This window comes from Scyliorhinus torazame, chromosome 29 (genome assembly GCF_047496885.1).
Source record: "Scyliorhinus torazame isolate Kashiwa2021f chromosome 29, sScyTor2.1, whole genome shotgun sequence".
NCBI classification, from domain to species: domain Eukaryota; kingdom Metazoa; phylum Chordata; class Chondrichthyes; order Carcharhiniformes; family Scyliorhinidae; genus Scyliorhinus; species Scyliorhinus torazame.
Genome location: NC_092735.1, coordinates 16,338,298 through 16,360,987, shown reverse-complemented (window position 1 = coordinate 16,360,987; position 22,690 = coordinate 16,338,298). Strand labels below are relative to the sequence as shown.

Here is a 22,690-nt window from a genome sequence, read left to right as displayed (position 1 = left end):
TGCCCCCAATACGGTCGTCTCCACGTTGGGGAGACTAAACGCAGAGTGACTAACCGCTTGGCGGAACGTCTTGGCTCAGCCTTCAGGCATGACCCCCAACCTTCCCGTCGCTTGCCCTTTCAACTCAACATCATGCTCTCGTTGCCCACATACCCGCCCTAGACATGCCGCAGCGTTCCAGTGGAACTCAACGCAAACTGGAATAGCACCTCCTCTTCCAATCAGGCTTCTGGCCTCAACACCGAGTTCAACAACCTTCGGCTGTGATCCTTCTCCTACATCTTAACATTTTTTTTAAAAATCCCAAACATGTTTTGCTTCTATGCAAAGTCCCTCCCTCCCCCCTCCTCCACTGGGCCATCTGTCACTTGTTCTTCAGTTTTGCCACATCTTTGTTGCAGTCCCTCCCCGCTCCCTCTAATCACGGTCCCAGCCACTCCGCCCCTCTTACACAGGATGTAATCCAACACATGTGTAGCTCTGAAGAAGTGACAAACATCCCCTCAATGTTAACTCTGTTTTCTCTCCCTCCGGATGCTGTCAGGCCTGCTGCATTTTCCTGAAATTCTCTGCTGCTCTCTAGGTCAGCTTCTCGTTAAGTGTCAGATGTTATTGAGCACTCCTTTTGGGTGTAGGAGCAGGAAGTGCTGGAAATACTCAGAAGGTCTGATGGCACCTGTTGGGAGAGGAAACCGAGCTGACGTTTCTGTAACACTCGCTCCGTTTCACTCTGCGCAGATGCTGCCAAACCTGCCGGGAATTTCGCACATGCTCTTTTTTTTTTTTATCTCCGATTTCCAACATCTGCAGTATTTAGCTCTTTTCTATTCCTGCTTGCTGCCCTGGAGGTGTAAATGATGTTTGCTTGTGGGGGAATTTTATATGATCGATGTTCGTTGGTTGATGAGAGGCTGGTTTAGCACAGTGGGCTAAACAGCTGGCTTGTATTGCAGAACAAGGCAACAGAGCGGGTTCAATTCCCGTACCAGCCTCCCCGAACGGGCGCCGGAATGTGGCGACCAGGGGCTTTTCACAGTAACTTCATTGAAGCCTACTTGTGACAATAAGCGATTATATTATTATATGGGCAATTGCTTTCTGCAGAGATATGTGAGGATTTTCTTTGGGGGGTGGGGGGGGGGAGGGAAGGGCAGTGGGAGGTTTCAGAAATACTTTTCGCTCCCTGCACCTAACCCAAGATTGCTTAACACTAACAGTTTTCGGTTGACGTTCCACAGGAAACCATTGTTGGAGTGGCGACGTCTCCCAAACTTTGAAGAATCCTTTGCTGGACTGTTCTCGTCGCCTCTCGAGAAGCCTCCCTCTTATTTTGTCGTCTTTTCACCTCGGTAGCTGAGCTCAATCCGTTTCAAATGGCGTCTCTAGCCTCCTCCCCTCGGAGCTGCTGGTTGGAGTCACTGCGTGGAACTGATCCACCTCTACTCTCCTTTCCTTTCAGAAGGAAGAGTCGGCGGAGCAGCCGGAAATCCGTTACGACGAGTTTGGGTTTCGGATAGACCGAGAAGGTAAATGAGCTTTTCACCGCACTGGTAAGACGCTGGCCCCCATCCTCCAGCCCCCAACCAACCATTCTGCCTACCATTGCCATCTTGTGTGTGGCAAGGAAGGAAATGCGATTAGCAGGTTCCTCGATGGTTCAAATGGCAGCCACAGCTTTATATTTGTATAGCACCTAGGTTCACCTGACTGACAGCAGGGTTGGTGGGACTGAGTTCACTAGGCTGACACTGGGGTTGGTGGGACGAGATTAACTAGGCTGACACTGGGGTTGGTGGGACGAGATTAACTAGGCTGACTGGGGATGTTGGGACGAGATTAACTAGGCTGACACTGGGGTTAGTGGGATGGGATTAACTAGGCTGACTGGGGTTGGTAGGACGAGATTAACTAGGTTGACCGGGATTGGTGAGACGAGATTAACTAGGCTGACCGGGGTTGGTGAGACGAGATTAACTAGCATTACACTAGTGTTGGTGGGACGAGATTAACTAGGCTGACATTGGGGTTGGTGGGACGGGATTAACTAGGCTGACACTGGGGTTGGTGAGACGAGATTAACTAGGCTGACCAGGGTTTTGGGACGAGATTAACTAGGCTGACACTTGGGTTTGCGGGACGAGATTAACTAGGCTGACACTGGGGTTGGTGAGACGAGATTAACTAGGCTGACTGGGGTTGGTGGGACGGGATTAACTAGGCTGACACTGGGGTTGGGGGGACGTGATTAACGAGGCTGACACTGGGGTTTGCGGGACGAGATTAACTAGGCTGACCGGGGTTGGTGAGCTGAGATTAACTAGGCTGACACTAGAGTTGGTGGGACGAGATTAACTAAACTGACCGGGGTTGGTAGGACGAGATTAACTCGGCTGACACGAGTTGGTGGGACGAGATTAACTAGGTTGACACTGGGGTTGGTGGGACAAAATTAACTAGGCTGACTGGGGTTGGTGGGAAGAGATTAACTAGGCTGACCGGGGATGGTGAGATGAGATTAACTAGCCTTACACTTGTGTTGGTGGGACGAGATTAACTAGGTTGGCACTGTGGCTGGTGGGACGAGATTAACTAAGGTGACTGGGGTTGGTGAGACGAGATTAACGAGGCTGACACTGGGGTTGGTGAGACGAGATTAACTAGGCTGACACTGGGGTTGGTGGGACGAGATTAACTAGGCTGACATTGCGGTTAGTGGGATGGGATTAACTAGGCTGACACGGGTTGGTGGGACGAGATTAACTAGGCTGACCGGGGTTGGTGAGCTGAGATTAACTAGGCTGACACTAGGGTTGGTGGGACGAGATTAACTAAATTGACCGGGGTTGGTAGGACGAGATTAACTAGGCTGACACGAGTTGGTGGGACGAGATTAACTAGGTTGACACTGGGGTTGGTGGGACGAGATTAACCAGGCTGACCAGGGTTGGCAGGATGAGATTAACTAGGCTGACACTGGGGTTGGTAGGACGAGATTAACTAGGCTGACGGGTTGGTGGGACGTGCTTAACGAGGCTGACACTAGTGTTGGTGGGAAGAGATTAACTAGGTTGACATTGGGGTTGGTGGGACGAGATTAACTAGGCTGACACTAGGGTTGGTGGGTCGAGATTAACTAGGCTGACATTGCGGTTAGTGGGATGGGGTTAACTAGGCTGACACTGGGGTTGGTGGGACGAGATTAACTAGGCTGCCGTTGGTGGGATGGGATTAACTCGGCTGACTGGTCTTGGTGAGATGAGATTAACTAGGTTGACACTAGGGTTGGTGAGCTGAGATTAACTAGGCTGACACTAGGGTTGGTGGGACGAGATTAACTAAACTGACCGGGGTTGGTAGGACGAGATTAACTAGGCTGACACGAGTTGGTGGGACGAGATTAACTAGTTTGACACTGGGGTTGGTGGGAAGAGATTAACTAGGCTGACCGGGGTTGGTAGGACGAGATTAACTAGGCTGACCGGGTTTGTTGGGAAGCGATTAACTAGGCTGACACGGGTTGGTGAGACGAGATTAACGAGGCTGACACTAGGGTTGGTGGGACGAGATTAACTAGGCTGACACTGGGGTTGGTGAGACAAGATTAACTAGGCTGACACTGGGGTTGGTGAGACGAGATTAACTAGGTTGACACTAGGGTTGGTGGGACGAGATTAACTCGGCTGACTGGGGTTGGTAGGACGAGATTAACTCGGTTGACACGAGTTGGTGGGACGCGATTAACTAGGTTGACGCTGGGGTTGGTGGGAAGAGATTAACTAGGCTGACCGGGGTTGGTAGGACGAGATTAACTAGGCTGACCGGGGTTGGTGAGACGAGATCAACCAGGCTGACCGGGGTTGTTGGGAAGAGATTAACTAGGCTGACACTGGGGTTGGTGAGACGAGATTAACGAGGCTGACACTAGGGTTGTTGGGACAAGATTAACTAGGCTGACCGTGGTTGGTGGGACGAGATTAACTGGGCTGACCGGGGTTGTTGGGAAGAGATTAACTAGGCTGACACTGGGGTTGATGGGACGAGATTAACTAGGCTGACACTCGGGTTGGTGGGACGAGATTAACTAGGCTGACCGGGGTTGATGGGACGAGGTTAACGAGGCTAACACTGGGGTTGGTAGGACCAAGTTCACTCGGCTGATCACTGAGGAGAGAATGTTTTGACTGGGGCCTGTATTCACTTGAGTCCAGAAGGATAAGAGGTGACCTGATTGCAACGTATAACATTCTAACAGTGCTGGGACGAGAAGCGGGGGGATATCTTCCCTGGTTGGGGGAATCTGGAACCAGGGGACGTGTTCTCAGGATACAGGGTAAAACAATTTGGACTGAGTTGAGGAAATATTTCTTCATTTAAAGACTGGTGAATCTACCACAGAAAGCTGTGGAGGCCATGTCACTATATGCATTCCAGAAAGCGTTTGGTCATTTTAATGGCATCAAGGGGTATTGGGAGAAAGCAGGAATATATGGCATTGAATGGCTGGGCAGGCTCGAAGGGTCTGAAACGACGATTCACAGTGGCGATTATTCGGGAAAATGTGACACACCTAAGGAGGAGGTATTTGGACAGACCAAAAACCTGGTCAAAGAGGAGAGACAGGTGGCCAGGTGGAGAGGTTTCGGGGAGGAAAATTCACAGCTTAGGGCCTAGGCAGCTGGAGGCTCAGTTTCCTCCAGACTTAGGCAGCTGGAGGCTCCGTTTCCTCCAGGCTTAGGCAGCTGGAGGCTCAGTTTCCTCCAGGTGCTCCGGTTTCCTCCCACAGTCCAAAGATGTGCAGGTTCGGTGGATTGACCATGTTAAACTGCCCTTTGGTGTCCAAAAAGGTTAGGTGGGGTTACTGGGTTGTTGGGATCGGGTGGAGGTGTGGGCTTAAGTGGGGTGCTCTTTCCAAGGGCCGATGCAGACCCGATGGGCCGAATGGCCTCCTTCGACACCGTAAATTCTATGATATCTATGAAGATGGGTTCAGAGAGGCGCCTCACGCGCTAATAGAGAAAGATGTGATTCGAGGGCTAGATAGGGGAGAGCTTTAAGGAAAGGTTCGGCACATTGGGCTGAGAAAGGGACGGAATTGGTAGAGGCAACTGAATGAATGGTTTCAGTCATAGTGACAGACTATCGGGATAGGAATAGGTCCTTCAGTCACTCAAGCCAGGTCTACCTCCAGTGAGACCATAGCTGGTCTACCAGCCAATTCTATATCCGCCTTTGCTCCACGTCCCTTAGTATTGTTAAAAAGAGAAACATCTTGCGAAGCTATTCATGTTGCACTCATCAGGACAAATTTCAGACGATCGCTCTCTTCCCCTGCGGTATAAATTATTGTGTTGATTGTTTGGCAAGTCGACTTTGATTGGCCATGGAGAAAGCCACAAGAAACTGTCGGCTCCCCAAGATGTTGAACAAGTTAAGCCAGCCATTTCACTGCTCTGCAGTCCTAAATGTTATTCTGCCTACTACACAATTGAGTAGCATAGCGCATAAATGTCAGTGGCCACGACGCAAGGTGGCCCATCCCACTGATTGACGAATCGGATCGAACAGAATGGTTCCTCTGGTCTTTCGTGGCAGGCAGAGTACAGCCTGTACTCAAACCAGCCCGCCTGTGTAAAAGACAAAATGTACACTGTTACATGTGATTCTGCAATTGATCAGCACTGGCTGAACAATCCTGAGCGCGCTCATATCCACACTAACCACCAATTTAACGTCAAGCTGGTAACGTGCCTGATTTACATTTGCTGTAAGTGACATATAAAAGGGAAAATGTCCAAGTCTTTTTGAATTTCCCAGCAGCTTCGGGAGCCTATTGGTTCTCTGCTGCTTTCTCCATGGTAAAAGCTTGGCCAATCGGAGTTGACTCACCAACCAAGTCAGCATCCTCTATTCCTCTGGTGTAGATTGTTGTAACTGTGTGAAATTTGGCACTTTGGGGTTTGTCCCGATTGAGTGCAAGATTAAAAGTTTTCGGTGATGTTCAAGTTATGGACTCCTCAATACCTTTGATTAATAAACATCTAGCAGTCTCACTTGTAAAATCAACAATTGATTGGCATCAGTTGCTGTTTGTGGCAGAGGTTTCCACTTCCGTTTGCGTGACGAAGTCCCACCCTGGATTTAGGGTTAAACTACATTTAGCTGTAGTTAAATGTATTCCTGGAGGTTTCATCACATGACTCCCTCCAGCGATCCTTGTGACGCACGGCCTTCCTCCACCAATGGGAAAGCAAAAAGACTCAATACCCCAATTGGATGATGCTCGACTGTCGGCTAAACAGCCTTGTTTTCCTAATTTTTAATATTTTTATATCTGGTAAAGAGAAATGTACAAAGAAAACTATTTTTAAAAAGCAATCTGTTTTAATACACTATCAATATATCTTTCTATTCCTTTCTCCCTCATGTACTTATCAAACTCATCTTTAAATGCACATGAGCTGATCGCTACAATTACATCATATGATAGCAGATTCAGCAGCCTCACCGGCTCAGACTAGTCTAGAAGCCCTTGTCAAATTTCGTTGTGACAATCTTATTCTTATAGCCCCGAGCTTCAGTCTCCCCATGAAGTGGAATCATCTTTCCTGTACCTGCATTGGCAAACCACTTTCAATAGTTTAAGCATCTCCTATCAGATCACTTTCAGTCTTCTCTTTTCTGGAGAAAACAAAACTCGGCCTGTTCCTCCTTTCCCGACGCGTATAACCTCATCGATCTGGTTTGATCATTGTAGGTCCTGCAGAGAAGGAGGTGAAGCATCAAAAACTAGCATCACTCCCATTCCCATAGCTGATACTCAACAGTGGTACATTGACGAATGGGGGAGATGGGTGGGGTGGGCTGAACCAGGGGCTGAGGGCGAAGCAAGATCCGGATTAATGTTCCATCAGGTTGTAGCGCCTGGGGCAGAAAGTTGCCAAGCTATATTTAACACTAATCTCCCTGTAAAAAGGTAAAGTCTCCATAGTCCCAGGTGACCATAGGTTGCTCCCAGTTTCCCCTGTAACTACCTGTACGCTCATTACAAATTTGCACTATACAAGTCCGCTTATAACCAACCATTGTATCAACTTTAAATGTTACATTTCAAAAAGAATCATAGAATTTACAGTGCAGAAGGAGACCATTCAGCCAATCGAGTCTGCCCTTGGAAAGAGCACCCTACTTAAGCCCCACACCTCCACCCTATCCCTGGAACCCAGTAACCCCACCAAACCTTTTGGACACTTAAAGAGCAATTTATCATGGCCAGTCCACCTAACCTGCACATCTTTGGACTGTGGGAGGAAACCGGAGCACCCGGAGGAAACCCACGCCCACACGAGGAGAACGTGCAAACACAGGCAGTCACCCGAGGCCGGAATTGAACCCGGGACCCTGGATCTGTGAGGGCATCAGTGCTGAACACTGTGCCACCTGTGTAATGGTGCTTGCTTGGTTTTGGATCATGCGGGACTGAGAAAACAACGTGAGCATTTCGTCTCCCTCCGACCACTGTATAAATTCCACATTCTGTTTGCTTATCATTTCTTTGATCAATACAGTCACTTCCCATTTTTATCTTCTCTTTCCTAAATACCTTGTAACCAGGGGTATTAAGTTCTCAGCTCCCTCTTCTCGAAGCCAAATCACCGCTCTTGCCACTATATGACAATCCCATGTAATGACGTGTCCCTGCAGCTCGCTATGTTCCTTGCTATGTTATCAACAAGCACTTCTAACCCATTGGACTGTCTGAACCACCCCCTGTTTCTGAACTATTTACCCTCGTGCTATTTGTCTTTTACACCTTCATTCTCCATTTTTCATTGTCACTGGATCACTTCTTAACAGAAGTGTGGGTATGAAAGATTGCTTTTTTAAATGTTTCACCGTGATGTCCACCCTGGTTAACCCTGCAGCTCTGCAAGGAGATTAGTGGCAGCCTGTTTGAGGTATAACATTTCCATCTCCTACACCAAGAATGGTTCCAGCGTCCTAGGAATCTGAAGTCCACCCTCTTGCATCATTTCTTCAACCACAAGTGAACCTGTTTTGTCCGAAACTCATTAGCATATGGAGGACTGGGGTTAACCAGAGATTGATACCTCGGAGATTGTATAGTCATTTTGCCCATGGGTGTGCTCTAGATTGCCCTCCCGGCCTTGCCAGTATTCAACGTTGAAAACAAGTTTGAGAATGTCACACATCCGGGCGGTTCCTGCTCTGCCTGCCTCTTCCCGCCCTTTCAAATTGCCACCCACTTTTCTCTCTTTAATTTCAAATAGTTTGAAAGGCATTCTGCTAAACTATAGCTTTTGGAACCCAGCCAAGCATTCATAGTGGATCAACTTGTCATAAAAGCTTTCGGCTCCATTGCCAGAACAGATTTCCATTTCAAAGCAGCATGCTGGACAATCGATGTTATGGGGGAGGAGGTGCAGACCATTTTTACTACTTTCAGAACAGTTTCTTTTAACAGCCAGAGCTGGCAGCCCAATTAAATCCGAGAACAAAAACATGGCAGCAGAGGACATCTTTTTTGTATTTTTGTTGCATTATGGTACTTTCTCCATTGGAAAAGCACTAATACATGTGAGCAATTACACAAGGATGTTTGATGCAAGGGTCAACGTACCTTCTAAGGACAGGTTCCTAAGGTGAATCACTGCTTTAAGTGCACATCTAGTTTACAGTAAAACCCCCTAATAGTGACCTTCGAAGGTGTGGAAACATCTTACGTTTGGCTTTCAGAGTGTTCCCAACTCCTCAGCAGGCTTTCCATTTTCTTTCGGAACTCCGAAACCTGGTGTGCTTTTAACAGGCTTCCAAAGCTCCACCCCACCCGCTGAAAATGTTGCGTGGGAGGAAATCCGCTTTCAAATGGGGAACACCGCCCTCAGCAAGGGGGTGGGTGGGCGGGCAGGTGTGCATTTGGCACGCTAGGCATTCTCAACCCGCAAAAAGGCCGAGGAAAATAGCGCGGGATCAGGGGTGTGGAGGAAAATTGGAAAAACGCAAAGTGCAGCGAAACGAACTCTGCGCACGGACCAAATTCCCGCCCCAGGTTTCCATTTAATCACGGTTTGGCTTGCTGTAACAAACCTAACAGGCACTTAAACAATTAAGGGATTTTTTCCCCCCCCCCTTGGGATGTTTTTGCCCATGATACTATTCAGTATTTTCTTGAGACTGTTAGAGGTTTAATGTTCCTTCAACAATTTTAAAGTAATTCCCACTACTGTTGCATGGCTCCTGAGGAATGTACTTAGCGTGGGCGGGTATGGAGGATGCATGTAATGTTGGTCTCCCCTAATTAGCTCATTTTAATTTCATCCCATTAGATGAAAGTAATGACTCTGATCATCCGTATGTTTGCTATTGCCCCTTGGGTTAAATGACTCAGCACCTTCTTCCCCATCTGCACTTAGTTCCCACTCTCACTAAATTCCTGCTGCTGCACAATTTCGCACGTCACCCTGTTTCACAGCTTCCTCCACCCCTGCGCTCCTGTCTCTGGAATGAGGCTCCTACCCGCGATCATCTGACTCAAAAGGCCAGAGTTGTAGCACTGACCCACACTGGTGCTATATACAACTGGGTGGCGCGGTAGCACAGTGGTTAGCACTGTTGCTTCACAGCACCAGGGTCCCAGGTTCGATTCCTGGCTTGGGTCACTGTCTGTGAGGAGTCTGCACGTTCTCCCCGTGTCTGCGTGGGTTTCCTCCCACAAGTCCTGAAAGACGTGCTTGTTAGGTGAATTCTCCCACGGTGTATCCGAACAGGTGCTGAAATGTGGTGACTAGGAGCTTTTCACTGTAACTTCATTGCAGTGTTAATGTAAACCTACCTGTGACACTAATGAAGATCATTATTTACGGATGGTGTGTGCAGCTTGGGGGCTCACCTATTTATAAGACCTGCAGGTAAAGTGTTTGTGGCATGGGCTGATGGTGTGGACAAGGCGATGGCTTACTCCCATGTACTGAGGCGTTTGTTACATTTCCACAGATGGAGCTGAACCAAATTCCAGGAGAATTATGGGAGTCCCGCTCCCTGAAGATCCTCAGCAGCGGCTACGGTGGCAAGCACATCTCGAGTTCACGCACAACCACGACGTCGGCGATTTGACGTGGGATAAAATTGATGTCCTGTTGCCGCGCTCTCAGAAACTGCGAACCCTCGTCCTTGCCGGAATCCCCCACACCCTGAGGCCTCAGGTCACTTGCTCGGGCTCTTTTCTTTTTCTCTCTCCCAGTTTTCTATTTCTCATGAAATATATTCAGACGAGTCTTTAATCTGCCCTTCCAACTCTTGTCTCTTACAAACCAATGGTCCAGTTTAACTTTTCCAGTTCCGCTGCGCCAAAGGTGCTGAATGCCATCCCATCCAAATAGAAATGTTCTCGGGCGTGGGTGACGGCATTTGCTGCTCCCCCCATGTTTCCTTGAGAAGCTGTGTTGAGCCTTCTCCAACTGCTGCGAATTCTATGCTAAGTCCCCTCCTTCGATGGGAATTTCAGACTCACGATGCAGTGATAATGAAGCAACGGTGATGTCTGTCCAGTTCAAGATGGTGTGTGGCTTGGAGGGAGATTGACAGATACTTGGATCAAGGTGGTGCTGGTGTTCCCTTGATGTGTTGCTCAAGGGGGGGGGGGGGGGGGGGGGGGTTCTATCAAAGTAACTTGGGTGAGTTGCTGTTGGGCTCTGTGGCTTGTACATTATACAGTCACATGCAGTGTGATGGGAGGGTGTGGGTATTGAATTCGGTGAGAAGGGACCCTGATCGCTGCTCTATCCTGGATAATGTCAACCTTCTTAAACGTGGCTATATCAATGCACACAAAATATTGCATCAGTAAGACTTTAGATGGTGGGTACGGGCGGCACGGTAGCATAGTGGTTAGCACAGTTGCTTCACAGCGCTAGGGTCCCAGGTTCAATTCCCAGCTTGGGTCACTGTCTGTGCGGAATCTGCACGTTCTCCCCGCATCTGCGTGGGTTTCCTCCGGGCGCTCCGGTTTCCTCCCACAAGTCCCGAAAGACGTGCTTATTAGGTGAATTGGACATTCTGAATTCTCCCTCTGTGTGAGAGCTGCCATTAGTCAACCCAATTGGATGTTATCCAGGGTGGGGGTGGTGGCATACTGGGTAATCTAGACCAGTAATCCAGAGGCCCAGGCTAATGCTTTTTTTCCCATAAATTTACAGTACCCAATTCATTTTCCAATTAAGGGGCAATTTAGCGTGGCCAATCCACCTACCCTGCACATCGTTGGACTGTGGAGGCGAAACCCACGCAAACACGGGGAGAATGTGCAAACTCTACATGGACAGTGACCCAGGGCCGGGATCGAACCTGGGACCTCGGCGCCGTGAGGCAGCAGTGCTAACCACTGCGCCACCGTGCTGCCCTTCAGGCTAATACCCTGGGGACACTGGTTCAAATCCCACCACTGCAGCTGGTGGATATGAAATAAAATCGGGAACAACCGTCTCCATCCCGCGAAACATCAGCAGTAGTGGTTTTAAAAACCCCCATCTGGTTCACTAATGCTCCTTGAGGGAAGGAACTCCGCCGTCCTTACCCAGTCTGGCCTACATGTGACTCCAGACCCACAGCCATTTTCGTGATTCTTGACCTGCCTCCCAAATGACCCAGCAAGCGACTCAGTTCAATTCCACAATTGGGGTGGGCCAGGATGTCAGGATAAACCCAGCAACTACAGGCCAGTCGGTTTAACCCCATTGGTGGGAAAGCTTTAGAAACGAGAATCGGGGACACGATTGACAGTCGCTGGGACCAATGTGGATTAATTCAGGAAAGACGGCGTGGATTTGTTACGACAAATTGTGTTTTAATTAACTTGACTGAGATTTTTGATGAGGTAGTGAAACAAATTGATATGGGCAATGTGGTTAATATGGTGTACATGGACTTCCAGAAGGCATTTGATAAAGTGCCACATAACAGACTTGTCAGCCATGTTAAAACCCATGGAATAAAATGGACAGTGGCAGCATATATATGAAGTTAATTGAAACTAGAAGTAGTGAATGGCTGTTTTTCAGTTGGAGGAGGGTGGAGCTTCAGGGCTGGTACCAGGCTGCTTTTCTCGATAAATATGAATGAGTTGGACTTGTGTGTACAATTTCAAATATCACACGTGTTGTGAACTGCGAGAAGGATAGTGATAAGCATCAAGAAGACACGGGCAGGCGGGGACACAGCAGATGAGATTTAAGTGCAAAGACCTGAAGTGATTCATTTTGGTGGGAAGAACGAGGAGGGGGTGATAGAAGATAAAAGATACAGTTCTGCGGGGGCAGAAGGACGCAAAGCACAAATCGTTGAACGAGGCTCCAGACTGGTGCAAGTTGGAGGTGATTGGAGGGGGCAAGTTGGAGGTGATTGGAGGGGGCAGGTTGGAGGTGATTGGAGGGGGCAGGTTGGAGGTGATTGGAGGGGGCAGGTTGGAGGTGATTGGAGGGGGCAGGTTGGAGGTGATTGGAGGGGGCCGGTTGGAGGTGATTGGAGGGGGCCGGTTGGAGGTGATTGGAGGGGGCCGGTTGGAGGTGATTGGAGGGGGCCGGTTGGAGGTGATTGGAGGGGGCCGGTTGGAGGTGATTGGAGGGGGCCGGTTGGAGGTGATTGGAGGGGGCCGGTTGGAGGTGATTGGAGGGGGCCGGTTGGAGGTGATTGGAGGGGGCCGGTTGGAGGTGATTGGAGGGGGCCGGTTGGAGGTGATTGGAGGGGGCCGGTTGGAGGTGATTGGAGGGGGCCGGTTGGAGGTGATTGGAGGGGGCCGGTTGGAGGTGATTGGAGGGGGCCGGTTGGAGGTGATTGGAGGGGGCCGGTTGGAGGTGATTGGAGGGGATCTCTCCGATCCTCTCGGCCTCTCTCTCCGATCCTCTCGGCCTCTCTCTCCGATCCTCTCGGCCTCTCTCTCCGATCCTCTCGGCCTCTCTCTCCGATCCTCTCGGCCTCTCTCTCCGATCCTCTCGGCCTCTCTCTCCGATCCTCTCGGCCTCTCTCTCCGATCCTCTCGGCCTCTCTCTCCGATCCTCTCGGCCTCTCTCTCCGATCCTCTCGGCCTCTCTCTCCGATCCTCTCGGCCTCTCTCTCCGATCCTCTCGGCCTCTCTCTCCGATCCTCTCGGCCTCTCTCTTCGATCCTCTCGGCCCCTGTCTCCGATCCTCTCGGCCCCTGTCTCCGATCCTCTCGGCCCCTCTCTCCGATCCTCTCGGCCCCTCTCTCCGATCCTCTCGGCCCCTCTCTCCGATCCTCTCGGCCCCTCTCTCCGATCCTCTCGGCCCCTCTCTCCGATCCTCTCGGCCCCTCTCTCCGATCCTCTCGGCCCCTCTCTCCGATCCTCTCGGCCCCTCTCTCCGATCCTCTCGGCCTCTCTCTCCGATCCTCTCGGCCTCTCTCTCCGATCCTCTCGGCCTCTCTCTCCGATCCTCTCGGCCTCTCTCTCCGATCCTCTCGGCCTCTCTCTCCGATCCTCTCGGCCTCTCTCTCCGATCCTCTCGGCCTCTCTCTCCGATCCTCTCGGCCTCTCTCTCCGATCCTCTCGGCCTCTCTCTCCGATCCTCTCGGCCTCTCTCTCCGATCCTCTCGGCCTCTCTCTCCGATCCTCTCGGCCTCTCTCTCCGATCCTCTCGGCCTCTCTCTCCGATCCTCTCGGCCTCTCTCTCCGATCCTCTCGGCCTCTCTCTCCGATCCTCTCGGCCTCTCTCTCCGATCCTCTCGGCCTCTCTCTCCGATCCTCTCGGCCTCTCTCTCCGATCCTCTCGGCCTCTCTCTCCGATCCTCTCGGCCTCTCTCTCCGATCCTCTCGGCCTCTCTCTCCGATCCTCTCGGCCTCTCTCTCCGATCCTCTCGGCCTCTCTCTCCGATCCTCTCGGCCTCTCTCTCCGATCCTCTCGGCCTCTCTCTCCGATCCTCTCGGCCTCTCTCTCCGATCCTCTCGGCCTCTCTCTCCGATCCTCTCGGCCTCTCTCTCCGATCCTCTCGGCCTCTCTCTCCGATCCTCTCGGCCTCTCTCTCCGATCCTCTCGGCCTCTCTCTCCGATCCTCTCGGCCTCTCTCTCCGATCCTCTCGGCCTCTCTCTCCGATCCTCTCGGCCTCTCTCTCCGATCCTCTCGGCCTCTCTCTCCGATCCTCTCGGCCTCTCTCTCCGATCCTCTCGGCCTCTCTCTCCGATCCTCTCGGCCTCTCTCTCCGATCCTCTCGGCCTCTCTCTCCGATCCTCTCGGCCTCTCTCTCCGATCCTCTCGGCCTCTCTCTCCGATCCTCTCGGCCTCTCTCTCCGATCCTCTCGGCCTCTCTCTCCGATCCTCTCGGCCTCTCTCTCCGATCCTCTCGGCCTCTCTCTCCGATCCTCTCGGCCTCTCTCTCCGATCCTCTCGGCCTCTATACCTTGCTTTTCCCTCTTTGAGACTAACATTTTGGTCATCTGCCATAATATTGCCTTCTGTGGCTCGGTGACTAATGATGCAGCTTGGGATGTTTTATTAAATTAGAGGAACTATAATGGTAAGCCGTTGCACTGCCCGAGAGGGTGACGGTTGCTGATTCAACAGCAGCTCCCAAAAAGGAATTGAATAAATACTTGGAAGGGGAAAAGCTGAGGGAAATGGAGAAAAGAGCGGGCAAGTGGGACTAACTTGAGTTGCTCTTAGAAACGCTAGCACAGGCTTGATGGGCTGAATAGCCTCCCGTGTGCTATTTGCCGACCATTCCCCGTCAGCAGCACCTTTGGGTCCTGTCGGCAGGGTTTCCCGGTCCCACTGGTATTTGTGGTTTATTTCCCATTACTAAATACAGTAGTGAATCCTCTCTGGTGCTACTTTCACACTGGGTTAGAAAGGACACCTGTCAACATTGTAAGAACTCCCGTTCCCTTATCCCTCTTAACCCACCCTTTCTTATCCCATTTGTATAAGGACAGTTGAAATCGGCCATGATTATTCTTTTTTTTTGTTAATTTGTCAGCGGATTTCTTCCACTAGTGGCCCTGTTAGTGTGATTAATCTTATTACTGTTTAACTCTGAGTGTTTAACTGTCTTGCTGATGGCTAAGTCACACTCCCCTGCTGCCGTGATCTCTAATAAGTGCGGCTACTCTACTTTAATCCACTTCCCTCTTTTCCTACTCTCTTTCCTAAATAAAGCAATGTTTAATTTCTGGTCTTGATTGTTCTGTAACCAGGTTCAGTAATCCCTGCTACATCTGCTTCTTCACAGCGCATTATTCTTTTTTCTATTCGTTCATGGGATACGGGCATCACTAGCAGGCTGGACAAGCCTACGTTGCCCATCCCTAATTGTCCTTGAACAGAAGGACTCGCTAGGCCATTTCAGAGGGCATTTAAAAGCCAATCACGTTGCTTTGAATCTGGAGTCACATATCGGCTGGGCCAGCTTTTATTAAGTTAAACGGACGATATGAATGTAAGTTATTGCAAATTTCCTTCCCCAAAGGATATTCGTGAACCAGGTGGGGTTTTACGACAATAAGCATCATTAAACTTTATCATTCCATTGACGGCGCCGAGGACCCGGGTTCGATCCCGGCCCTGGGTCACTGTCCGTGGGGAGTTCTCACATTCTCGCCGTGTCTGCGAGGGTCGCGTTCCTACAACACGAAAAGATGTGCAGCGTAGGTGGATTGGCCAAGCTAAATTGCCCCTTAATTGGAAAAACAATTGGGGACTCTAAATTTTTTTTTAAAAACTTTATAATTTCAGGTTTTTATTAAATTCAAATTCACCCCTGCTGAGGTGGGATTCGAACCCTGGTCCCCAGAGCATTACTCTGGGTCACTGGATTGCTCGTCCACTACGCCACCACCTCCCCTTGTTGCCTCCAGTCCTCCCAGTCCTCCTTTTATTGCAGACTCTGTGCCCATTGCTGTACAGTTTGACTCCTATTTAATAGTAGTTCCTGCTTTTTTGAAGCTATCCTTTTTGCAGTCCTAGGCCTCTGTTTAGTCCCTGGCTATTTATAGAACATAGAACATAGAACATAGAACAATACAGCGCAGTACAGGCCCTTCGGCCCACGATGTTGCACCGAAACAAAAGCCATCTAACCTACACTATACCATTATCATCCATATGTTTATCCAATAAACTTTTAAATGCCCTTAATGTTGGCGAGTTCACTACTGTAGCAGGTAGGGCATTCCACGGCCTCACTACTCTTTGCGTAAAGAACCTACCCCTGACCTCTGTCCTATATCTATTACCCCTCAGTTTAAGGCTATGTCCCCTCGTGCTAGCCATTTCCATCCGCGGGAGAAGGCTCTCACTGTCCACCCTATCTAACCCTCTGATCATTTTGTATGCCTCTATTAAGTCTCCTCTTAACCTTCTTCTCTCTAACGAAAACAACCTCAAGTCCATCAGCCTTTCCTCATAAGATTTTCCCTCCATACCAGGCAACATCCTGGTAAATCTCCTCTGCACCCGCTCCAAAGCCTCCACGTCCTTCCTATAATGCGGTGACCAGAACTGTACGCAATACTCCAAATGCGGCCGTACCAGAGTTCTGTACAGCTGCAACATGACCTCCTGACTCCGGAACTCAATCCCTCTACCAATAAAGGCCAACACTCCATAGGCCTTCTTCACCACCCTATCAACCTGGGTGGCAACTTTCAGGGATCTATGTACATGGACACCTAGATCCCTCTGCTCATCCACACTTTCAAGAACTTTTCCATTAGCCAAATATTCCACATTCCTGTTTTTCCTTCCAAAGTGAATCACCTCACACTTCTCTACATTAAACTCCATTTGCCACCTCTCAGCCCAGCACTGCAGCTTATCTATATCCCTCTGTAACCTGCTACTTCCTTCCTCACTATCGACAACACCACCGACTTTAGTATCGTCTGCAAATTTACTCACCCACCCTTCTGCGCCTTCCTCTAGGTCATTGATAAAAATGACAAACAGCAATGGCCCCAGAACAGATCCTTGTGGTACTCCACTTGTGACAGAACTCCATTCTGAACATTTCCCATCAACCACCACCCTCTGTCTTCTTTCAGCTAGCCAATTTCTGATCCACATCTCTAAATCACCCTCAATCCCCAGCCTCCGTATTTTCTGCAATAGCCTACCGTGGGGAACCTTATCAAACGCTTTGCTGAAATCCATATACACCACATCAACTGCTCTACCCTCGTCTACCTGTTCAGTCACCTTCTCAAAGAACTCGATAAGGTTTGTGAGGCATGACCTACCCTTCACAAAGCCATGCTGACTATCCCTGATCATATTATTCCTATCTAGATGATTATAAATCTTGTCTCTTATAATGCCCTCCAAGACTTTACCCACTACAGACGTGAGGCTCACCGGTCTATAGTTGCCGGGGTTGTCTCTGCTCCCCTTTTTGAACAAAGGGACCACATTTGCTATCCTCCAGTCCTCTGGCACTATTCCTGTATCCAATGATGACATAAAAATCAAAGCCAATGGTCCAGCAATCTCTTCCCTGGCCTCCCAGAGAATCCTAGGATAAATCCCATCAGGCCCCGGGGACTTTATGCTCTCCCTTCGGGTTAGTTTGTTCAATGATCACCTTTGCTGTTTTGTTAATATTTAGGCTTGTTTAATTTCTTCCGAGTCCCTCTTGCCAGCCATGCTAATTTAATCTGGCTCTGTGGCTCTCCTTTTACCCTCATGTTGCCGACATTCTCCTTACTCAGTCAATCTCTCTCCAGATCTGGATGCGGTTGTCGGGTGCTCTGCAGAAGAAGCGGAATACAGAAACCTCGTACCGTGACATCGCCAGAAACAGCTCCAATGATGGTAGCATTGCAGCTAAACAGGTGAGGGAATTAAAGTGGCTGGTATAAAACAGCTTGCATATAATAATCCACGCCATTCTGAGGAGGGGGCACAATACAATAAAAATGTATAGCAACGCGTTGAAGGAGATAACTGGGGAGGTGATGGGCAGCATGGTACTGCAAAGGTTAGCACTGCTGCCTCACTGCACCGAGGTCCCAGGTTCAATCCCGGCCCCAGGTCACTGTCCATGTGGAGTTTGCACATTCTCCCCGTGTCTGCGTGGGTTTCACCCCCACAACCCAAAGATGTACAGGTTAGGCGGATTGGGCACGCTAAATTGCCCCTTAATTGGGGGGGGGGGGGGAAATTGGATATGCAAAAAAAAATTTTAAATGAAAAGGTGATCAAGGGCTTGGCTTTCGAATGAATTTTATTTGATTTATTTTAATATTTTTTAGAAATTTAGAGTACCCGATTCCTTTTTCCCAATTAAGGGGCAACTTAGCGTGGCCAATCCACCTACCCTGCACATCTTTTTTTGGGTTGTGGGGGTGAGACCCACGCAGACACGGGGAGAAGGTGCAAACTCCGCACGCAGTGACCCGGGGCCGGGATCGAACCTGGGTCCTCAGTGCCGTGAGGCGGCGGTGCTAACCACTGCGCCACGGTGCCGCCCTTCGAAATGGATTTCAAGGAGGGCCTTGCAGGAGGAGAGGGTGAGTGAGGAAATTTCAGAGCGTGGATTCCAGGTGGTTTCAGTGGAATGAAGTATCTCAAAAAGGCCAGTCAGACATGAAATGAAATGAAATGAAAATGGCTTATTGCCACAAGTAGGCTTCAAATGAAGTTACTGTGAAAAGCCCCTGGTCACCACATTCCGGCGCCTATTCAGGGAGGCTGGTACGGGAATTGAACCGTGCTGCTGGCCTGCCTTGGTCTGCTTTCAAAGCCAGCGATTTAGCCCAGTGTGCTAAACAGCCCCTAATGTGACGAGTTCTGGAAACATAGAACACACAGCGCAGAAGGAGACCATTCGGCCCATCGCGTCTGCACCGACCCACTTAACCCCTCACTTCCACCCTATCCCCGTAACCCAATAACCCCTCCTAACCTTTTTTTAGAGGCGAGCTGGAGGAGGTTACAGAGATCAGGAGGGGTGAGGACTGGACATGAAGGGTTGTAAACACGGGAATTTGAGGCATTCTTTGTTTTTAATCCTTCCATGGTCCCAGATGGATGGATTGTATCTGTGCATTTTAAAACAAATTTTGGAAATTATATGTTATATATACATGAATAAACATGTCATTAAGGAAATACCATCAAAGGACTATGATTTAAAAAGGTGAGAGGGGGGAGAACAAGTCCAGAGATTCGTTAGCTTGTTTGGTGTGAGGAATGATAATGGAATCCTTCCCCAAGATGAAATTTTTAAAATCTTGAACCTGAATTAAATAGTGGTCAATGAGTATTTCAAAAGGAATAATCCTGCTTGATCAACCTTATTGAATGTTTTGAAATAAAGATGGGCGGCACAGTGGTTAGCACTGCTGCATCACAGCTCCCAGGTTCAATTCCGGCCTCGGGTGAATGGCTGTGGAGTTTGCACTTTCTCCCCGTGTCTGCGCGGGTTTCTTCCGGGTGCCCCGGTTTCCTCCCACAGTCCAAAGACGTGCCGGTTAAGTGGATTGGCCACGCTAAATTGCCCCTTAGTGTCCAAAAGGTTAGGTCTGATTACTGGGTTCCAGGGATAGGATGGAGGTGTGGGATTGAATGGGGTGCTCCTTCCAAGGGCATGTGCAGACTCGATGGGCCAAATGGCCTCTTTCTGCACTGTAAATGCTATGATTCTATGAACGAGAAAGATGCCTTAAACACTTGGACCGGAATTTTCAAGCAATTCCCGCGGATGGGATCTTCAGGTCCCACTGATGGCGAACCCCCCCCCCCCCCCCTGGGAGTTCCGGGTTTGTGGGGGGGGGGGGGGGTTGGAGTTGCTCAGACTAGCAAATGGTGGAAAGTGATGTCCCACAAGGGACCACTGCTGAAATCGTTGATATAAGTGATTTATGTATCGGGAACCAGAAATACAATTTCAAAATATGCAGTGTCATCAAATGGTTAATGCAGGGGAACGCAGGAAGACATTCTTAAATTTGCAGAATGGTTGCGTGATTGGCACACAAACTTCAATATAGGTGAGCACGAGGTAAGAAGAATAAAGATACCAAATACCCCTTTGAATGTAAGTGGCGAAATGGGTAGGGGAACTAAGGGTAGCTGGCTGGCTGGGTGATCAATGCGCACAGTGAAAATAAGACCAAAGTAGTGACGCACGTTAATAGTTAATAATGCCACAAAAGAGCAAATGCAGCACTGTGAATATAACTACTAATTTCTTGTAAGAGTGATATTTTCTGGCAGCAGCGATGGTTTGTCACTTGGATTAAAGAACAATGCAGATTAGTGTTTGGCAGTCTTAAGCTTCCCATTCCTTTTCTGTTTCAGATCGAGAAAGACCTGCTTCGCACAATGCCAAGCAACACTTGCTTCTCCAACATAAACAGTGTCGGCATTCCGAGATTACGGAGAATCCTACGTGGGCTGGCATGGCTGTACCCCGAGATTGGGTATTGCCAAGGGACAGGAATGGTAAGGACTGTAGATGGAATGTACTCCTCTTTGTTCCACATCCCTTTTTAAACCCTCATCAGGTGAGACAAGACAATTGGAATTATCAAAGCCCATCTCTCCAGAACTTGAGCTCCCTTCCAAGCCCATCCCTAACCAAGTTATCTCCTGTCAAAGTCAACCCTCCATCAACAAGTAAAGCCAGGAATTGAGTTCTTTATAAAATTGCCATTTAAACCCAATTAACCATTTAAAATGAGGCATTCTTGTATTTGACCTGATGAGTGCAAGACAAAAAGCTTTGTCAACATGTTTCTCCTTTCAGCAACATTCAAGTTAATAATAATAATAGCTTATTGTCACAAGTAGGCTTCAACAAAGTTACTGTGATCCCATCCGCCACATTCTGGCGCCTGTTGGGGGAGGCTGGTACAGGAATCGAACCCGCGCTGCTGGCCTTGTTCTGCATTACAAGCCAGCTGTTTAGCCTACTGTGCTAAACCAGCCCCAGTTGTGTACTACTAAACGATATTTAATTTCTTCTCGACAAAGCCATTAACAGGTCAGGCAATAAAATAATGGCCCGACTTTTCTATGTTGATTCACTTATGATTAACAACACTCCATGACTAAATAATAGAGTTTGCAAAGTGCGTGAGGGAATGCTACTAATTAACAGATTGATTAAGTTTTATTTAACTGCTGTTGCTCCCTATATCACACTAATTAGCGCAAAATAAATTTATTTCCAAAGCTCCAGATTGACTTCCAATTTTACATGGTGAATTTGGGTTTAGACTCCTTGTTTAGCTGGCAAATTAACAGCTTTTGAAAGTCAAAATTGAATCTGTCTCCAGCACACTCCGGACTTCAGGCATCCCAAATCCGAACCAATTGCTGCATAAAAAAAGATTTTCCTCTTGTTGCCTCAGATCCATCAACCGATAACTTTAAATTTGTGTCCTTTTATTCTACACGCTTCTACCATCAGGAACAGTTTCTCCCTATCTGCCCTATCCAGACCCTGGTGATTTTAAACCCCTCATAAATCTCCTCTCAACCTTCTCTTGTCTAAGGTAGTGCTTCCCAGACTTTCCCGGGTATGTTCCCATTTTAATGCCTCAGACATTGTTTGACCGTGGCGTGTGACTTTAAGGGGCATGGGAGTTGTTGAGTGGTGAGGAGGGGAGGTTGGGAGAGGCTTCCTCATATGTTGATCATTGGGGGAGGGAGAGAGTTGATCAAAAGGAGCGGTTTCAGCAGACCAAACAAGCACCTATCTACTCCATTGTCTTTATTTTTGCAGCAGTAACTGGGCCTCGGACAGCATTCCGTTAAACCGCACCCACCAACAAACAAAAACGAGCATTTAAAGGGGCCTCGCAGCTGTCGGGAATCAGTCCCAAGCTTCATTGCAGCCATTGCTGCCCAAAACCTCAGCTCCCGACGCAGACGGCACGGTGGCACAGTGGGTAGCACAGCTGACTCACAGCGCCAGAGAACCGGGTTCAATTCCGGCCTCGGGTGACTGTCTGTGTGGAGATGGCACTTTCTCCCCTTGTCTGCTTGGGTTTCCTCCCACAGTCTAAAGATGTGCAGGCTAGGTGGATTGGCCACGCCAAATATGCCCCTACATGTCCAAAAGGTTAGGTTGGGTTACGAGGATAGGGTCAGGGCATATGCCTAGGTTACGGTGCTCTTTCCAAGGGTCGGTGCAGACTCAATGGGCCGAATGGCCGACTCCTGCATTGTAGAGATTCTATGAAATAGGAGCAGGAGTAGGCCATTCGGCCCCTTGAGCCTGCTGCGCTATTCAGTAAGATCGTGGCTGATCTGATTGTGGCCTCAACTCTACTTTCCTGCCTGTTCCCCAAGTCCCCTTGTCGATCAAAAATCTGAGCTCACCCGTACTTGAATATATTCTTTGACCCAGTCCCCACTGCTCTCTGGGGGAGAGAAGTCCCAAACCTCTGAAGAAATTCCTCCTTTCTCACTTCCATCTTCAATGGGAGACTCCTTATTTTGAAAGTTTGCCCCCCCCCCCCCCCCCCACCCACGGTTGCCGATTCCCCCCATGAGGGGAAACATTCTCAGCAGCTGCCCTGTCCAGTCGAGCCCCTCAGAATAAGATCACCTCGTTCATCTAACCTCCATTGAGTGCCAGCCCAAAGTGCTCGATTGTTTCTCGTAGGACAAACCCCTTCATCCCTGGAATAAACCCAGTGAACCTTCTGGGCAGTGTTATCTG

The 22,690-nt window shown here is 49.2% G+C and overlaps 1 protein-coding gene across 1 annotated transcript in view; it reads left to right on the top strand.

Moving 5' to 3' along the window:
• The window catches only part of sgsm3 (small G protein signaling modulator 3), a 151,455-nt gene that overhangs the window by 45,300 nt on the left and 83,465 nt on the right, over positions 1–22,690 (top strand). The window contains 4 exon segments of the mRNA XM_072492116.1: positions 1,460–1,526; positions 10,012–10,220; positions 17,742–17,849; positions 20,320–20,463. Coding sequence (XP_072348217.1) covers positions 1,460–1,526; positions 10,012–10,220; positions 17,742–17,849; positions 20,320–20,463 — 528 coding nt within the window.